The 19497-nt window shown below is 56.6% G+C and overlaps 1 protein-coding gene across 6 annotated transcripts in view; it reads right to left on the bottom strand.

Moving 5' to 3' along the window:
* Nucleotides 1–3052: 3052 nt before the first annotated feature.
* Nucleotides 3053–19497, bottom strand: part of LOC116956577 (uncharacterized) — a 153412-nt gene continuing 136967 nt past the window's right edge. For all 6 annotated transcript variants that reach the window (XM_076054384.1, XM_076054386.1, XM_076054385.1 and 3 more), the window contains 4 exons: nucleotides 17333–17426; nucleotides 14503–14817; nucleotides 8728–8800; nucleotides 3053–6977 (listed from right to left, as the gene is read on the bottom strand). In XM_076054384.1, the coding sequence (XP_075910499.1) occupies nucleotides 6068–6977; nucleotides 8728–8800; nucleotides 14503–14817; nucleotides 17333–17426 (1392 nt within the window). In that variant the 3' untranslated portion in view covers nucleotides 3053–6067. The remainder of the gene's footprint in view (nucleotides 6978–8727; nucleotides 8801–14502; nucleotides 14818–17332; nucleotides 17427–19497) is intronic.

The following is a 19497-nucleotide window of genomic DNA, read 5'->3' as shown; positions in this document are numbered from 1 at the left end:
TGGGTCATGATGCTGGCACCTGGTCTAGAGTGATTGGAAGACATGGACCAGATTAGGTCAATAACAACGGTAGGGGGCTGCTAGACTTCTGTGCAGCCCATGAGCTTGTTATTACCAACACGCTGTTCGGCACATCCACAAATCATGGATGCACACTGGGTCCAAGCAAGAACATCTGCTGGACTACATAGTGACGGAATAGCGGATGAGGGCCAATGTCCTTGACACCAGGACCTACCGTGGAGCTGATCTGCCCACTTACCATTGGCTTGTCATCTGTAACATGTGCCTGCCATTCTTCAACTCCGGTGGTGGGTGGAGATCCAGGACCCCATTCAAACCCACAATGGCCTGGTCTCAGCTAGCTGATGAAAGTTGTAAGTAAGAATTTCATCATCGTCCCCCCCCTCCTCCTTATGCCGAGAGGAAATGGGTGAGGTTTAGGACTGTGACTCATGCAGCTGTAATGGCTGCTTTGGATACACGGTCCAGACCTGCCCAGAGACCCGAGCTGACAGGGGAGGTGTTCCGGCTGGCTCAGAAAAAGCGACAGGCCCACTCTCATCGTCTACAGCATCCCACGTCAGAGAATGAGGAGGCTTACCACAGCCTTCGCTCATCGGTTCGGAGAGCCGTAAGGCGCTGCAAGGATGGGTGGCAGTCGCGGGTTGCTCAGGAGATGGAATCTGCCTCAGTACCCGGTGATCACAAATCGCTCTTTAATTCCATTAAAAAAGTAACTTGCAGCACCACACCAACCACCATTTTTAGGGGAAAGAAAGGTGATATGATCTCCGACCCCCAAGAAAAGGTTTGCAGATTTGCTGAGCATTTATTTGAGGTCTTGGGGGAGGGGAAATCCCTCAGCCTGGAAAACATTAATGGGACAAGGTTTTTTTCCCCTTTTTTCTGGCAACAAAAAAAAAAACCTTTTACAAGGAATCATGTCTGCATTAACCACAACGCATAATGGGGCAAATTGGGGGTGACCCTGCTGATGCTGCGGTGCCTAAAATATTGGAAGTCACCCCCTGTGAGTGGCTGGCTGAGGTGCCATCCGTTGAGGATGTACTGAAGGCGATCTAGAGTCTGAAACCAGGAAAGGTAGCGGGCAGAGATGATCTCCCAAGCGAAATGCTGAGAGAGGGTGGCGTTTGTGCGCAGACTGCCCTATATGACATCATAACAACAGTCTGGGCCACTGGACGGGTTCCGCAGGATTGGAAGGATGCCCTGGTGGTCCCCCTCTTTAAGAAGGGGGACCGCACAGACTGTAACAACTACAGGGGCATCTCACCCCTCAGTGTGCCGGGAAAGGTCCTGGCAAGGATTATTCAACATCGCCTGAGAGGCTTGCGGAACCCCAATGAGGTTTCAGGCCAGGGTGGTTCTGCACAGATGCCATATGTTTTGCCCGTCTGCTATAGCAGAGGTGTAGGGAATTCCAACATAACTTACATCTCTGCTTTACTGACCTGGTCAAGGCACTCTGAAACCATCAGGAGGCCTAGGCTCTGGGTTGTTCTTCGTGCTTTCGGTGGCCCTGACTCTGCTCAGAATCATTAAGGACCTTCAGGATGGTGAGCGGGACCGGGTAAAGCTACGTGGCCGGGAGTCAGAGCCATTCCCCGTTCACCTTGGGGTGCGACAGGGATGTCCTCTGGCCCGTAGTTCATGAAGCCTTCAATAGCTGTACCGGGGGAATCTCCATTTGGCACACATATAATGGGAGGCTGAGCGAGCTCGGGTGTAGTCAAGGGGATGGCTCCCGATTGGTCAACCACGTTACGTATGCTGATGATCTGGTGATTGCAGCTCACTCGGAGGAGTTGGAGGCACTGTTGCTGAACCTAGAGCGTGCCACTAATAGGTGGGGCCTTACCAGCAGCCCCACCGAGTTATTTAATCAAACACTCAACCCCTCAACTCCCCATTAGTGGGGCAGTTGTGGAGAGAGTGGAAAGGTTTCCATACCTGGGCAGTGTGCTCATGACCGGCTCCGGTTTGGCAGCAGAGGTCTCGAATCAGTCGCACGGCATTTTATTTTTATTGGCTGCATAACGCTGCCTGGAAGCTGCCTGGCATGTCGCTCCACACGAAGCCTTGGGCCTTCTCGGCCATGGTCACGCCCTCCCTTTTCTATGTTTAGCAAACGTGGACCCCCCTAATGGAACATCTTGGACGGTTAGAAATATTCAGCCTGGCCTGCCTACGATCCATTCTGGGTTTAACCAGGTGAGATTGTGAGGGGCTCACAAATCCTCGAAAGATCTGGAATAAGTCCCATCGGCGAGCTCCTCCAGCATGCTGTGCAGGCTGGGTCATGTAGCCCACATGCCCAGCCACCGCATGCCCGAACAGCTTTTGTTCGGCCAGTTCGAGGGGGCTAAACGGGCATGGCTCATGAAGGACGCAGATGGAGGCAGTCGCTCTCCAACAACAACGGAGGGCGGACGAGCGACGCTCACATCAACGAGCAGAGACCCGGGTGGCTAAAACACAGCAGGTTGGCACAGTAGGGGGCACAGGTGGTGCATCAGCCACTCATCTCAGTCAGTCGACCCGTGGCACCTGCTGGGTCTGTCCCGTGACCTCCTGCCAGCGGCGTTTGTCACTTCGCGTGGCCTCAACGTGCACATAGCCTGGCACAAACGACGTGGTGACGTCACCGTCACTTAGTGGCGATTGTTGTGATGGTGGTTGTCATGGTGGTGTGTGTAAGGTGGGTGTGTGTGTGTGAAGCAGAGACGCACACATACACACAGGCCTGAGCAGAAGCGGTTGTAGTGAAAATGACTTCTCATTTATTCTTCACAAGAACTCGCGACGGAAACTTTTAACTAAACGCGGCCGCGCAGAATTTACAGCGTTCCACCCACCCGCCCATCCCTACCCCTACCCACCTCTATCCGCCTACTCACCTCTACCCCTAACAACCCATACCCCTACCCACCAACCGCTACCCCTACCCACCTATACCCCAGCCATGCCCAAAACCCCATGCCCACCCCTCCCCATCGCAACCATGAACCCCCTCGGCCTGGGTGAGGAGGATGAAGCTCCCCCCCCCCCCCCAGTCGAGGAGAGAGCGAGGAGGGAGGCTCCGCTGTCTTTAGGACGCCCCCATGTCCAGAAACTAAAAAATGACGCACGCACACGGCTCGACGAATCGCCACAACAACAGCAGCAGCACCAGCAGCAAATGAACCCACAGAGACTTCAGGCTCAACACCCCCCCCCCCCCCCCCCCCCGAGTCTCTAGACCCTGAGAACCTGGTCCCACAGAGTCTCTAGACCCTGAGAACCTGGTCTCCCAGAGTCTCTAGACCCTGAGAACCCGGTCTCCCAGAGTCTCTAGACCCTGAGAACCCGGTCTCACAGAGTCTCTAGACCCTGAGAACCTGATCTCCCATAGTCTCAAGACCCTGAGAACCCCGTCTCCCAGAGTTTCTAGACCCTGAGAACCCGGTCTCACAGAGTCTCTAGACCCTGAGAACCTGGTCTCCCAGAGTCTATAGACCCTGAGAACCCGGTCTCCCACAGTCTCTATACCCTGAGAACCCGGTCTCCCAGAGTCTCTAGACCCTGAGAATCCAGTCTCCCAGAGTCTCTAGACCCTGAGAACCTGGTCTCCCAGAGTATCTAGACCCTGGAAACCTGGTCTCCCAGAGTCTCTAGACCCTAAGAATCTGATCTCCCATAGTCTCTAGTTCCTGAGAACCTGGTCTCACAGAGTCTCTAGACCCTGAGAACCTGGTCTCCCAGAGTCTCTAGACCCTGAGAACCCGGTCTCCCGGAGTCTCTAGACCCTGAGAACCTGGTCTCCCGGAGTCTCTAGACCCTGAGAACCTGGTCTCTCAGAGTATCTAGACCCTGAGAACCCGGTCTCCCAGAGTCTCTAGACCCTGAGAACCCGGTCTCCCAGAGCCTCTAGACACTGAGAACCTGGTCTCCCAGAGTCTCTAGACCCTGAGAACCCGGTCTCCCAGAGTCTCTAGACCCTGAGAACCTGGTCTCTAGACCCTGAGAACCTGGTCTCCCAGAGTCTCTATACCCTGAGAACCCGGTCTCTAGACCCTGAGAACCTGGTCTCCCAGAGTCTCTAGACCCTGAGGACCCAGTCTCCCAGAGTCTCTAGACTCTGAGAACCTGGTCTCCCAGAGACTCAAGACCCTGAGAACCTGGTCTCCCAGAGTCTTTAGACCCTGAGATCCCGGTCTCCCGGAGTCTCTATACCCTGAGAACCTGGTCTCCCAAAGTCTCTAGACCCTGAGAACCTGGTCTCTCAGAGTCTATAGACCCTGAGAACGCAGTCTCCCAGAGTCTCTCGACCCTGAGTCTCTAGACCCCTGAGACCCAGTCTCCCCAAGTCTCTAGACCCTGAGACCCAGTCTCCCCGAGTCTCTAGACCCTGAGACCCGGTCTCCCCGAGTCTCTAGACCCTGAGACCCGGTCTCCCTGAGTCTCTAGACCGAGTCTCTAGACCCTGTGAACTTGGTCTCCGTGAGTCTCTAGACCCCGAGTCTCTAGACCCTAAGTCTCTAGACCCTGTGGACCTGGTCTCAGTGAGTCTCTAGACCCCGAGTCTCTAGACCAGACGTGGGCAAAGTACGGCCCGTTGGGCTTTTTAATCCGGCCCGCCGAATTTGTCTAACCTGTTAATGTAGATAATCAAGAAGTTCAAGTGAGGTAATTGGTTTGGGCGCAGGCCTCAGATGTTTTCATGATGTTTGATCAGTCACGTTACGACGGGTTTTTGTATTGTTCATGTTCGTGCAATTTGTTAAATTGCCTTGCAAATTAATGCTTTGCTACCTGTTAAAGGCCAAATCCTTTCATGTAATAATATTTACACGTCATTTATATGAGTTCACACAAACACTCCATCCATCTGTTCTTGGCCCAGCCCCTCTGTCAAATTTTAGAACCCATTAAAGCCCGCGAGTAAAAAAAATTTGCCCACCCCTGCTCTAGACCCTGAGTCTCAAGACCCTGTGAACCTGATCTCCGTGAGTCTGTAGACCGAGTCTCTAGACCCTGAGTCTCTAGACCCTGTGAACCTGGTCTCAGTGAGTCTCTAGACCCCGAGTCTCTAGACCCCGAGTCTCTAGACCCTGAGTCTCTAGACCCTGTGAACCTGGTCTCAGTGAGTCTCTAGACCCCGAGTCTCTAGACCCTGAGTCTCTAGAATCTGTGAACCTGGTCTCAGTGAGTCTCTAGACCCCGAGTCTCTAGACCCTGAATCTCTAGACCCCGAGTCTCTAGACCCCGAGTCTCTAGACCCTGAGTCTTTAGACCCCAAGTCTCTAGACCCCGAGTCTCTAGACCCCGAGTCTCTAGACCCTGAGTCTCTAGACCCCGAGTCTCTAGACTCTGAGTCTCTAGACCCTAAGTCTCTAGACCCTGTGAACCTGGTCTCAGTGAGTCTCTAGACCCCGAGTCTCTAGACCCTGTGAACCTGGTCTCAGTAAGTCACTAGACCCTGAGTCTCTAGACCCTAAGTCTCTAGACCCTGTGAACCTGGTCTCAGTTATTCTCTAGACCCCGAGTCTCTAGACCCTGTGAACCTGGTCTCAGTGAGTCTCTAGACCCCGAGTCTCTAGACCCCGAGTCTCTAGACACCGAGTCTCTAGACCCTGAGTCTCTAGACCCTGTGAACCTGGTCTCAGTAAGTCTCTAAACCCTGAGTCTCTAGACCCTGTGAACCTGGTCTCAGTTATTCTCTAGACCCCGAGTCTCTAGACCCCGAGTCTCTAGACCCTGTGAACCTGGTCTCAGTGAGTCTCTAGACCCTGAGTTTCTAGACCCAGAGTCTCTAGACCCCGTGTCTCTAGACCCCGTGTCTCTAGACCCCGAGTCTCTAGACCCTGAGTCTCTAGACCCCGAGTCTCTAGACCCTGAGTCTCTAGACCCTGAGTCTCTAGACCCTGAGTCTCTAGACCCTGTGAACCTGGTCTCAGTGAGTCTCTAGACCCCGAGTCTCTAGACCTTGAATCTCTAGACCCCGAGTCTCTAGACCCTGCGTCTCTAGACCCTCTTAACCCGGTGTCTCCCTGACTCTCTAGACTCATTCACTGTCTGATTCTTCACATTCGTAGCCACCGGAGCTCCTAAACTCTAGCAACGTCTCATCAGCATCATCGTCATCATCGCCATCGCCACCATCACCCCCGTCGCCACCGGCCCCATCGCCACCAGCACCATCGCCACCACCGGCACCATCGCCACCGGCACCATCGCCACCACCATCACCACCTCGAGCCCTTCCCCTCCCTCGCCCCCTGCCCCGTCGTGGGGGCCTGCCCACTAAGCCCCTGCCCCTCCCCCTGCCCCTCACCCCTCTCCCTCTGGCCCTGGCCCTACCCCTAGAGGAGGGGTCGCCCTGCGGGGGCCCCGGAGCGGAGGCGGCGCCCCCCCCCACGGAGCGGAGGGGCGGGAGGGGTCCCGGAGGCTCGGGGGAGGGGTCGCGAGGGTCCTGGGTGGGGTGGGCGGTGGGGTGGGTGGTGGGGTGGGCGGTGGGGTGGGCGGTGGGGTGGGCGGTGGGGTGGGCGGTGGGGTGAGTGGTGGGGTGAGTGGTGGGGTGAGTGGTGGGGTGAGTGGTGGGGTGAGTGGTGGGGTGGGTGGTGGGGTGAGTGGTGGGGTGAGTGGTGGGGTGGGCGGTGGGGTGAGTGGTGGGGTGGGCGGTGGGGTGGGCGGTGGGGTGGGCGGTGGGGTGGGCGGTGGGGTGGGCGGTGGGGTGGGCGGTGGGGTGGGTGGCGAGGAGGGAGGAGGGGCGGGTGCAGAGCGCGCGGGAGAGGAGGGAGCGCAGGGCGGGGGCCGGCAAGGGAGTGGAGGAGAACCACGGAGTGGAGGAGGATGAGGAGGATGAGGAGGATGAGGAGGATGAGGAGGGACCCTCCCCCGCCGGGGAGTCCAGGGGGGTCAGGTAGAGGGGCCCAGGGGGCGCCCCCTGGCTGGCACAGCAGGATGAGCGGGGGCTGATCACACGGGGGGGGGGGGGGAGCACAAGGAGGAGGGAGAGACGGTGATGTTAGTGAGCAAGAGAGTGCCGGTAGGCAATTAACACTCGTTTGGTTGTTGTGGTAGTGTAGCGTAGTTGTTGTGGTGGTTGTGGTTGTTGTGGTAGTGCAGTGTAGTTGTGGTTGTTGTGGTAGTTGTGGTTGTTGTGGTAGTTGTGGTTGTTGTGGTAGTTGTGGTTGTTGTGGTAGTTGTGGTTGTTGTGATAGTTGTGGTTGTTGTGGTAGTGCAGTGTAGTTGTGGTAGTTGTTGTGGTAGTGTAGTGTGGTTGTTGTGGTAGTGCGGTGTAGTTGTGGTTGTTGTGGTAGTGCAGTGTAGTTGTTGTGGTAGTTGTGGTAGTGCAGTGTAGTGTAGTTGTGGTAGTTGTGGTAGTGTAGTATAGTTGTTGTGGTAGTTGTGGTTGTTGTGGTAGTTGTGGTTGTTGTGATATTGCAGTGTAGTTGTGGTTGTTGTGGTAGTGTAGTGTGGTTGTTGTGGTAGTGCGGTGTAGTTGTGGTAGTTGTGGTAGTGCAGTGTAGTTGTTGTGGTAGTTGTGGTTGTTGTGATAGTGCAGTGTAGTTGTGGTTGTTGTGGTAGTGTAGTGTGGTTGTTGTGGTAGTGCGGTGTAGTTGTGGTTGTTGTGGTAGTGCAGTGTAGTTGTTTTGGTAGTTGTGGTAGTTGTGGTAGTGCAATGTAGTGTAGTTGTGGTAGTTGTGGTAGTGCAGTGTAGTTGTGGTAGTTGTGGTTGTTGTGGTAGTACAGTGTAGTTGTTGTGGTAGTTGTGGTTGTTGTGGTAGTGCAGTGTAGTTGTGGTAGTGTGGTTGTTGTGGTAGTGTAGTGTGGTTATTGTGGTAGTGCGGTGTGGTTGTTGTGGTAGTGTAGTATGGTATTTGTGGTAGTGTAGTGTGGTTGTTATGGTAGTGCAGTGTGGTTGTTGTGGTAGTGTAGTGTGATAGTTGTGATAGTGTAGTGTGGTTGTTGTGGTAGTGCACTGTGGTAGTTGTGGGAGTGTAGTGTGGTTGTTGTGGTAGTTGTGGTAGTGCAGTGTGGTTGCTGTGGTAGTGTAGTGCGGTTGTTGTGGTAGTTGTGGTAGTGTAGTGTGGTTGTTGTGGTAGTGTAGTGTGGTTGTTCTGGTAGTGTGGTTGTTGTGGTAGTGCAGTGTAGTTGTTGTAGTAGTTGTGGTAGTTGTGGTAGTTTAGTGTGGTTGTTGTGGTAGTGTGGTTGTTGTGGTAGTGTAGTGTAGTTGTTGTGGTAGTTGTGGTTGTTGTGGTAGCGTAGTGTGGTTGTTGTGGTAGTTGTTGTGGTAGTGTAGTGTGGTTGTTCTGGTAGCGTGGTAGTTGTGGTAGTGTAGTGTGGTTGTTGTGGTAGTTGTGGTTGTTGTGGTAGTGTAGTGTGGTTGTTCTGGTAGTGTGGTTGTTGTGGTAGTTGTGGTAGTTTAGTGTGGTTGTTCTGGTAGTGTGGTTGTTGTGGTAGTGTAGTGTGGTTGTTGTGGTAGTTATGGTTGTTGTGGTAGTGTAGTGTGGTTGTTCTGGTAGTGTGGTTGTTGTGGTAGTGCAGTGTAGTTGTTGTAGTAGTTGTGGTAGTTGTGGTAGTTTAGTGTGGTTGTTCTGGTAGTGTGGTTGTTGTGGTAGTGCAGTGTAGTTGTTGTAGTAGTTGTGGTAGTTTAGTGTGGTTGTTCTGGTAGTGTGGTTGTTGTGGTAGTGTAGTTGTTGTGGTTGTTGCGGTAGTTACATTTTAGAGAGGTAGGTTTCGTAAATGCGGACGGGACAACGCTCACGGTCCCAGAGATTTTCTGACATAATTCCTGAAATTATTGATAACATCATGATCACCAATACCATCACAAACAATAACATCACCACCACCACCACCACAATCATCATCATCATCAGTCGCTGCAACAGGATAAATAACCCATAACAGAGTTGTTTTTATGGGGTTAGATCGCGTAAATATATAAAAGCGGCCGTGGAAACCCGCCATCACGAACGTGTCCCCATCGCCTGCTGCCGCTTTCGCGACGGCAGGAATTCATTTTCACGTGGACGGGGGAAAAAAAAAAATAACAAGAAAAAATCGACGTCTCCATCGCCACGCTGGCAGTCGACTTCAGGAATCCATCAAAGCGCTCGTGCGTCTGTTGTGATCACGTGACGTTGTGATCACATGACAAAGCGTGTCTACACGTGAGTTACTGCCGCTCGTGTCGCTAAGGCCCTCGCTCGTTTATTCAAGTTAATATTTACTTACAAATGTTTTGCTCGTCTTGCAAAACCACTCGCAGGGCCAAGTCACTCGCAATCCAAGGTGTTTACTGTACTGGCAAAGGAGGCATCATGATGTAGTTTAAACAATTTTTTTTTTATTTCTTACCAGGTAAGGCCTCACAAGTGAGCTCCTTTTCAGAAGTGACCTCGCCAACACAAATTAACTAAAGTGGCCGTAGCATCGTCGTCATCGTCGTCATCATCGTCGTCATCGTCGTCATCGTCATCATCGTCGTCGTCGTCATCAACGTCATCGTCATCATCGTCGTCGTCGTCATCGTCGTCGTCGTCATCGTCATCATCGTCGTCGTCATCGTCGTCGTCATCATCGTCGTCATTGTCATCATCGTCGTCGTCGTCATCGTCGTCATCAACGTCATCGTCATCATCGTCGTCGTCGTCATCGTCATCATCGTCGTCGTCATCGTCATCATCGTCGTCATTGTCATCATCGTCGTCATCGTCGTCGTCATCGTCGTCGTCATCATCAACGTTATCATCGTCGTCGTCATCAACGTCATCATCGTCATCAACGTCATCATCATCGTCGTCATCGTCGTCATCGTCATCATCGTCATCAACGTCATCATCGTCGTCATCGTCGTCATCGTCATCATCGTCATCAACGTCATCATCGTCGTCATCGTCGTTGTCATCGTCGTCGTCATCATCGTCGTCATCGTCGTCATCGTCATCAACGTCATCATCGTCGTCATCGTCATCATCGTCATCATCGTCATCAACGTCATCATCGTCGTCATCGTCGTCATCGTCATCATCGTCATCATCATCATCAACGTCATCATCGTCGTCGTCGTCATCATCGTCATCAACGTCATCATCGTCGTCATCGTCGTCGTCATCGTCGTCATCGTCGTCATCGTCGTCATCGTCGGCGTTGTCGGCATCACCATCGTCATCATTGTCATCATCGTCATCAACATCATCATCGTCATCATCATCGTCATCAACGTCATCATCGTCATCATCGTCGCGTGGACATTCATGCCAGAGAGGGGGGAAAACCGGAGGACACGGGGAGAGAGACGCAGACTGCAAATATACAGCAGCAGCAGCAGCAGGCAGGGGTCGGGATCGAACCCACGACCTCCTGTACACCAGGCGAGGTAGTCAACATCTCCTAGCCACCGTGATGATGATGGTGGTGGAACCCACGACCTCCTGTACACCAGGCGAGGTAGTCAACATCTCCTAGCCACTGTGATGATGGTGGTGGTGGTGGAACCCACGACCTCCTGTACACCAGGCGAGGTAGTCAACATCTCCTAGCCACCGTGATGATGATGATGGTGGTGTAACCCACGACCTCCTGTACACCAGGCGAGGTAGTCAACATCTCCTAGCCACTGTGATGATGGTGGTGGTGGAACCCACGACCTCCTGTACACCAGGCGAGGGAGTCAACGTCTCATAGGCACCGTGATGATGGTGGTGGTGGAACCCACGACCTCCTGTACACCAGGCGAGGGAGTCAACATCTCATAGCCACCGTGATGATGATGGTGGTGGTGGAACCCACGACCTCCTGTACACCAGGCGAGGGAGTCAACATCTCATAGCCACCGTGATGATGATGATGGTGGTGGAACCCACGACCTCCTGTACACCAGGCGAGGTAGTCAACATCTCCTAGACACCGTGATGATGATGATGGTGGTGGAACCCACGACCTCCTGTACACTAGGCGAGGTAGTCAACATCTCCTAGCCACCGTGATGATGATGATGGTGGTGGAACCCACGACCTCCTGTACACCAGGCGAGGTAGTCAACATCTCCTAGCCACTGTGATGATGATGGTGGTGGTGGTGGAACCCACGACCTCCTGTACAACAGGCGAGGTAGTCAACATCTCCTAGCCACCGTGATGATGATGATGGTGGTGGTGGAACCCACGACCTCCTGTAGACCAGGCGAGGGAGTCAACATCTCATAGCCACCGTGATGATGGTGGTGGTGGTGGTGGAACCCACGACCTCCTGTACACCAGGCGAGGTAGTCAACATCTCCTAGCCACCGTGATGATGATGGTGGTGGTGGTGGAACCCACGACCTCCTGTACACCAGGCGAGGTAGTCAACATCTCATAGCCACCGTGATGATGATGATGGTGGTGGAACCCACGACCTCCTGTACACCAGGCGAGGGAGTCAACATCTCCTAGCCACCGTGATGATGATGATGGTGGTGGTGGAACCCACGACCTCCTGTACACCAGGCGAGGTAGTCAACATCTCCTAGCCACCGTGATGATGATGATGATGGTGGTGGAACCCACGACCTCCTGTACACCAGGCGAGGTAGTCAACATCTCCTAGCCACCGTGATGATGATGATGATGGTGGTGGAACCCACGACCTCGTGTACACCAGGCGAGGGAGTCAACATCTCATAGCCACCGTGATGATGATGATGGTGGTGGAACCCACAACCTCCTGTACACCAGGCGAGGGAGTCAACATCTCCTAGCCACCGTGATGATGATGGTGGTGGTGGAACCCACGACCTCCTGTACACCAGGCGAGGTAGTCAACATCTCCTAGCCACCGTGATGATGGTGATGGTGGTGGAACCCACGACCTCCTGTACACCTGGCGAGGGAGTCAACATCTCCTAGCCACCGTGATGATGATGATGGTGGTGGAACCCACTACCTCCTGTACACCAGGCGAGGTAGTCAACATCTCCTAGCCACCGTGATGATGGTGGTGGTGGTGGAACCCACGACCTCCTGTACACCAGGCGAGGTAGTCAACATCTCCTAGCCACCGTGATGATGATGGTGATGGTGGTGGAACCCACGACCTCCTGTACACCAGGCGAGGTAGTCAACATCTCCTAGCCACCGTGATGATGATGGTGGTGGAACCCACGACCTCCTGTACACCAGGCGAGGGAGTCAACATCTCCTAGCCACCGTGATGATGATGATGGTGGTGGAACCCACGACCTCCTGTACACCAGGCGAGGTAGTCAACATCTCCTAGCCACCGTGATGATGATGGTGGTGGAACCCACGACCTCCTGTACACCAGGCGAGGTAGTCAACATCTCCTAGCCACCGTGATGATGATGGTGATGGTGGTGGAACCCACGACCTCCTGTACACCAGGCGAGGTAGTCAACATCTCCTAGCCACCGTGATGATGATGGTGGTGGAACCCACGACCTCCTGTACACCAGGCGAGGGAGTCAACATCTCCTAGCCACCGTGATGATGATGATGGTGGTGGAACCCACGACCTCCTGTACACCAGGCGAGGTAGTCAACATCTCCTAGCCACCGTGATGATGATGGTGGTGGAACCCACGACCTCCTGTACACCAGGCGAGGGAGTCAACATCTCCTAGCCACCGTGATGATGATGATGGTGGTGGAACCCACGACCTCCTGTACACCAGGCGAGGTAGTCAACATCTCCTAGCCACTGTGATGATGATGGTGGTGGTGGTGGTGGAACCCACGACCTCCTGTACAACAGGCGAGGTAGTCAACATCTCCTAGCCACCGTGATGATGATGATGGTGGTGGTGGAACCCACGACCTCCTGTAGACCAGGCGAGGGAGTCAACATCTCATAGCCACCGTGATGATGGTGGTGGTGGTGGTGGAACCCACGACCTCCTGTACACCAGGCGAGGTAGTCAACATCTCCTAGCCACCGTGATGATGATGGTGGTGGTGGTGGAACCCACGACCTCCTGTACACCAGGCGAGGTAGTCAACATCTCATAGCCACCGTGATGATGATGATGGTGGTGGAACCCACGACCTCCTGTACACCAGGCGAGGGAGTCAACATCTCCTAGCCACCGTGATGATGATGATGGTGGTGGTGGAACCCACGACCTCCTGTACACCAGGCGAGGTAGTCAACATCTCCTAGCCACCGTGATGATGATGATGATGGTGGTGGAACCCACGACCTCGTGTACACCAGGCGAGGGAGTCAACATCTCATAGCCACCGTGATGATGATGATGGTGGTGGAACCCACAACCTCCTGTACACCAGGCGAGGGAGTCAACATCTCCTAGCCACCGTGATGATGATGGTGGTGGTGGAACCCACGACCTCCTGTACACCAGGCGAGGTAGTCAACATCTCCTAGCCACCGTGATGATGGTGATGGTGGTGGAACCCACGACCTCCTGTACACCTGGCGAGGGAGTCAACATCTCCTAGCCACCGTGATGATGATGATGGTGGTGGAACCCACTACCTCCTGTACACCAGGCGAGGTAGTCAACATCTCCTAGCCACCGTGATGATGGTGGTGGTGGTGGAACCCACGACCTCCTGTACACCAGGCGAGGTAGTCAACATCTCCTAGCCACCGTGATGATGATGGTGATGGTGGTGGAACCCACGACCTCCTGTACACCAGGCGAGGTAGTCAACATCTCCTAGCCACCGTGATGATGATGGTGGTGGAACCCACGACCTCCTGTACACCAGGCGAGGGAGTCAACATCTCCTAGCCACCGTGATGATGATGATGGTGGTGGAACCCACGACCTCCTGTACACCAGGCGAGGTAGTCAACATCTCCTAGCCACCGTGATGATGATGGTGGTGGAACCCACGACCTCCTGTACACCAGGCGAGGGAGTCAACATCTCCTAGCCACCGTGATGATGATGATGGTGGTGGAACCCACGACCTCCTGTACACCAGGCGAGGTAGTCAACATCTCCTAGCCACCGTGATGATGATGGTGGTGGAACCCACGACCTCCTGTACACCAGGCGAGGGAGTCAACATCTCCTAGCCACCGTGATGATGATGATGGTGGTGGAACCCACGACCTCCTGTACACCAGGCGAGGTAGTCAACATCTCCTAGCCACCGTGATGATGATGGTGGTGGAACCCACGACCTCCTGTACACCAGGCGAGGGAGTCAACATCTCCTAGCCACCGTGATGATGATGATGGTGGTGGAACCCACGACCTCCTGTACACCAGGCGAGGTAGTCAACATCTCCTAGCCACCGTGATGATGATGGTGGTGGAACCCACGACCTCCTGTACACCAGGCGAGGGAGTCAACACCTCCTAGCCACCGTGATGATGATGATGGTGATGGTGGTGGAACCCACGACCTCCTGTACACCAGGCGAGGGAGTCAACATCTCCTAGCCACCGCATGGGCTCCCCCTCATTCCCCCGAAAAGTGCCTCTCCCTCCTCCCCGCTGCTCCCGCTGCCTCCGCTCACCTGCGACGTCGCTCCCCGCGTCCGCCCCGCTCCCCCGGTAGGCGAGAGCCCTCCCCGCGGGGTCCCCGGCCGCCCCCGCGGTGGTGGGCCGCGAGCGTGAAGGGGGGGAGGAGGAGGAGGAGGAGGAGCGGGACGGAGCGGACCGCACGAGGAGCGAGCGCGTGGAGAGCCGCTCGTGCTGCGACGGGGAGTGCAGCCCGAAGCCCCAGGTGAGGTAGTAGAGGAGGGAGAAGAGGAGAGACCACGGGGAATGGAGGCCCATCAGGCCGCTCGCCCACAGGTGCTCCTCGCAGACACGCGACGACGGCCATGGGCCTGTCACACGGGGGGGAGGGGGGGGGAGAGAGACGCGGGGGGAGACGCGGGGGGAGACACGGGGGAGACAAGCGGGAGACACGGGGGAGACGCGGGGGAGACACGGGGGAGACACGGGGGGAGACGCGGGGGAGACACGGGGGAGACACGAGGGGAGACACGGGGGGAGACACGGGGGAGACACGCGGGGAGACACGCGGGAGACACGAGGGAAGACACGGGGGAGACACGGGGGAGACAAGCGGGAGACACGAGGGAGACACGGGGGAGACGCGGGGGAGACGCGGGGGGAGACACGAGGGAGACACGCAGGAGACACGGGGGAGACACGGGGGAGATGCGCAGGAGACACGGAGGAGACACGAGGGAGACGCGGGGGACACGCGGGGGACACACGGGGGGACACGAGGGAGACACGGGGGAAACGCGGGGAGACGAGGGGAGACACGGGGGAGACACGGGGGAGACGCGGGGGAGACGCGGGGGAGACGCGGGGGAGACACGGGGGAGACACGGGGGAGACGCGGGGGAGACACGAGGGAGACGAGGGGAGACACGCAGAAGACACGAGGGAGACGTGGGGGAGACGCGGGGGGAGACACGGGGGAGACGTGGGGGAGACGCGGGGGGAGACACGAGAGGAGACGCGAGGGAGACACGAGGGAGACAAGCGGGAGACACGAGGGGAGACGCGGGGGGAGACACACGGGAGACACGGGGGAGACACGGGGTGGACACGGGGGGAGACACGAGGGGAGACACGGGGGAGACACGGGGGAGACACGGGGGGAGACACGGGGGGAGACACGAGGGGAGACACGGGGGAGACACGGGGGGAGACACGAGGGGAGACACGGGGGAGACACGGGGGAGACACGCGGGAGACACGGGGGAGACACGGGGTGGACACGGGGGGAGACACGAGGGGAGACACGGGGGAGACACGGGGGAAGACACGGGGGGAGACACGAGGGGAGACACGACGGAGACACGGGGGAGACGCGGGGGAGACACGAGGGGAGACACGGGGGGAGACACGCAGGAGACACGCAGGAGACACGAGGGAGACGCGGGGGAGACACGGGGGAGACACGGGGGAGACACGGGGGGAGACACGAGGGGAGACACGGGGGAGACACGGGCGAGACACGCGGGAGACACGGGGGAGACACGGGGTGGACACGGGGGGAGACACGAGGGGAGACACGGGGGAGACACGGGGGGAGACACGGGGGGAGACACGAGGGGAGACACGACGGAGACACGGGGGAGACGCGGGGGAGACGCGGGGGAGACACGAGGGGAGACACGGGGGGAGACACGCAGGAGACACGCAGGAGACACGAGGGAGATGCGGGCGAGACACGGGGGAGACACGGGGGAGACACGGGGGAGACACGGGGGGAGACACGAGGGAGACACGAGGGAGACACGCAGGAGACACGAGGGAGACACGGGGGAGATGCGGGGGGAGACACGCGGGAGACACGCGGGGAGACACGCGGGGAGACACGCGGGGAGACACGCGGGGAGACACGCGGGAGACACGGGGGAGACACGGGGGAGAAACGGGGGAGACACGAGAGGAGACACGAGGGAGACACGGGGGAGACACGCGGGAGACACGCGGGAGACACGCGGGGAGACACGGGGGAGACACGGGGGAGACACGAGAGGAGACACGGGGGAGACACGGAGGAGACACGGGGGGAGACACGGGGGAGACACGAGGGAGACACGCGGGAGACACGGGGGAGACACGAGAGGAGACACGGGGGAGACACGGGGGAGACACGAGAGGAGACACGGGGGAGACACGGGGGAGACACGAGAGGAGACACGGGAGAGACACGGAGGAGACACAGGGGGAGACACGGGGGGAGACACGGGGGAGACACGAGAGGAGACACGGGGGAGACACGGAGGAGACACGGGGGAGACACGCGGGAGACACGCGGGAGACACGCGGGGAGACACGGGGGAGACACGGGGGAGACACGAGAGGAGACACGCAGGAGACACGAGGGAGACGCGGGGGAGACACGGGGGAGAAACGGGGGAGACGCGGGGGGAGACACGGGGGAGACACGGGGGAGACAAGGATATTCAACATCGACCTTTGACACGCAGCACACCGAGGCCAGAGGCTTTGCTACAGCGGAGGTGCAAGAGAATTCCAACAGGACCCACGTCTCCACTTTATCAGCCTCGTCAAGACCCGGGTTCCATTCCCGCTCACGGCCAACACCGGTGACGATTGTCTGAACCGGTCCTGGGCCTCACCCTAGGTCGACTCAGCCTCAAACGAGTAACCTGGAGCAGTGTGTAGTAAACATCGCCACTGGGGAGACAAAGGCGGTCGGGCGTGGTGCTGGCCACCCACCCCCTCGTGTACCGTTACCGGCCTTCATAGGCGCTCGCTAACAGCGCTTGCCCCAACAGTCCGTTTAGGCTACACGGGGGCATCTTTGCGAGTTTGCCAGCGCCACCACTCCCACGTGTCTCCGGCACGTACCGTTGGAGCTGAGGGTCTCGGTGAGACGCAGCTGGAAGTCTGAGTAGCATGCGTCCGTGAAGATGTTGTCTTGCCTGCCACAGTCGCCGAGGTGCTGCGCTCACGGCAAAACACAGGGTGCACACACACACACACACAAAGTGCTGTGTATGTGTGTCACTGTGTGTGTGTGTGTGTCACTGTGTGTGTGTCACTGTGTGTGTCTCTGTGTGTGTGCAGTCCGGCAAAACAACCCCCTACCTCCTCGCGGTGTCGTGGACAGTGCTGTGGGGGGAGATCCAATTTTGATTGGCTCCTCCCCTCATGGCATATGTGTCCACCACAGGGGCTAAACGGGGGCTCTGGACGGGTGCGAGGGGCTGGTAACCCCTCCACCTTCAATTAATTACCACGAAACCACGAATTAAACTGAAATATGTAACTAATAAGCTTGTGCCGGAGGCCCCGGGGGGCCAGGCGTCTATGACGTCTCCTGGCCAAACCCCAATTGGCGGAGCCAGGAGATTGAATACCTACCCTCGGGGCTACTCCAGAAACAACGAAAAGCCACTACGGGTGGCCACGTGGAATGTTCGAACGCTCACTGCAGAGGAGAGGCTGCCACTCCTCTGTCGGGAGCTGGACCGGTACCGCCTGGATCTATGCGGCATTCAGGAGGTCCGGTGGACCGGCTCTGGCTCCTGCCACCATGAGGGGTGGACAGTCCTCTACTCGGGGCAGCAGACTGCCAAACAACAGGGTGTGGGTCTTCTTTTGAACAAAAGAATGAAGGGGGCGTGGGAGCGTGGCGGTGAGGTATGGGAAGCTGTAAGCCCCAGGCTACTTTGGGCTCGCCTTCCCATCAACCGGAGGCGAGGAATGGTGGTCGTGGTTACTTATGCCCCCACCGAAGATGAACATCCGTGGAGGGATGCAGGCAAAGCCGATGAGTCAGATGCCTTCTATGACCTCCTGTCACAGGTGCTGGCTAAAGTGGCCCCTCGGGATAGAGTCATCATGTTGGGTGACTTCAATGCCCGAGTTGGTCATGATACTGGCACCTGGTCTGGAGTGATTGGAGGGCATGGGCCAGATCAGCTCAATAACAACGGTAGGAGGCTGCTAGATTTTTGTGCAGCCCATGGGCTTGTAATTACCAACACGCTGTTCCAGCATCGGCGCATCCACACAACATCATGGATGCTTGCCGGGTCCAAGCAAGAACATCTGCTGGACTGCATAGTGACGGACCAGCGAATGCGAGCCCATGTCCTTGACACCAGGACCTACCGTGGAGCTGATCTGCCCTCTGACCATCGACTAGTCATCTGTAAGATGCGCCTGCCATTCTTCCACTCCGGTGGTGGGTGTACACCCAGGACCCCATTCCAACATAAAGTGGCCTGGTCTCAGTTATCTGATGAAAGTTGCAAGCGAGAATTTCATCATCGCTTGCGGCTGGGGTTGGCATCGTCCCCGACTCCTCCTGATGTCGAGGGTAAATGGGCGAGGTTTAGGACTGTGACTCATGCAGCTGCAATAGCTGCTTTGGGTACGCGGTCCAGACCTCCCCAGAGACCCTGGCTGACAGAGGAGGTGTTCAGGATGGTTGAGAAAAAGCGACAGGCCCACTGTCATCGGCTACAGAATCCCACGTCAGAGAATGAGGAGGCTTACCGCAGCCTTCGCTCGGAGGTTCGGAGAGCCGTGAGGCGCTGCAAGGATGGGTGGTGGTCGCGGGTTGCTGAGGAGATGGAGTCTGCCTCAGTGGCCCGTGATCACAAATCTCTATTAAACTACATCAAAAAGTAACCTGCAGCGCCACACGTATTACCATCATTAGGGGAAAAAACGGTGATCCAATCTCCGACCCCCAGGAACAGGTTCGCAGATTTGCTGAGCATTTCTGTGAGGTCCTGGGGGAGGGAAAATCCCTCAGCCAGGAAAACATCGTGGCACAAAGTGAGGATGACCCTGCTGAGGCTGCGGTGCCTCAAATATTGGAAGAAGTCACCCCCTGTGAGTGGCTGGCTGAGGTGCCATCTGCTGAGGAAGTATTGAAGGCGATCCGGAGTCTGAGACCAGGAAAGGCAGCGGGCAGAGATGATCTCCCAAGCGAAATGCTGAGGGAAGGTGGCGTTTGTGCACAGACTGCCCTATATGACATCATAACAACAGTCTGGACC

This window comes from Petromyzon marinus, chromosome 66 (assembly GCF_048934315.1).
Source record: "Petromyzon marinus isolate PM22_M1 ecotype Great Lakes invasive population chromosome 66, UKy_Petmar_22M1.pri1.0, whole genome shotgun sequence".
NCBI classification, from domain to species: domain Eukaryota; kingdom Metazoa; phylum Chordata; class Hyperoartia; order Petromyzontiformes; family Petromyzontidae; genus Petromyzon; species Petromyzon marinus.
Note: the sequence above shows the minus strand (reverse complement) of the source record. Positions and strands in the feature narration are given on the sequence as shown.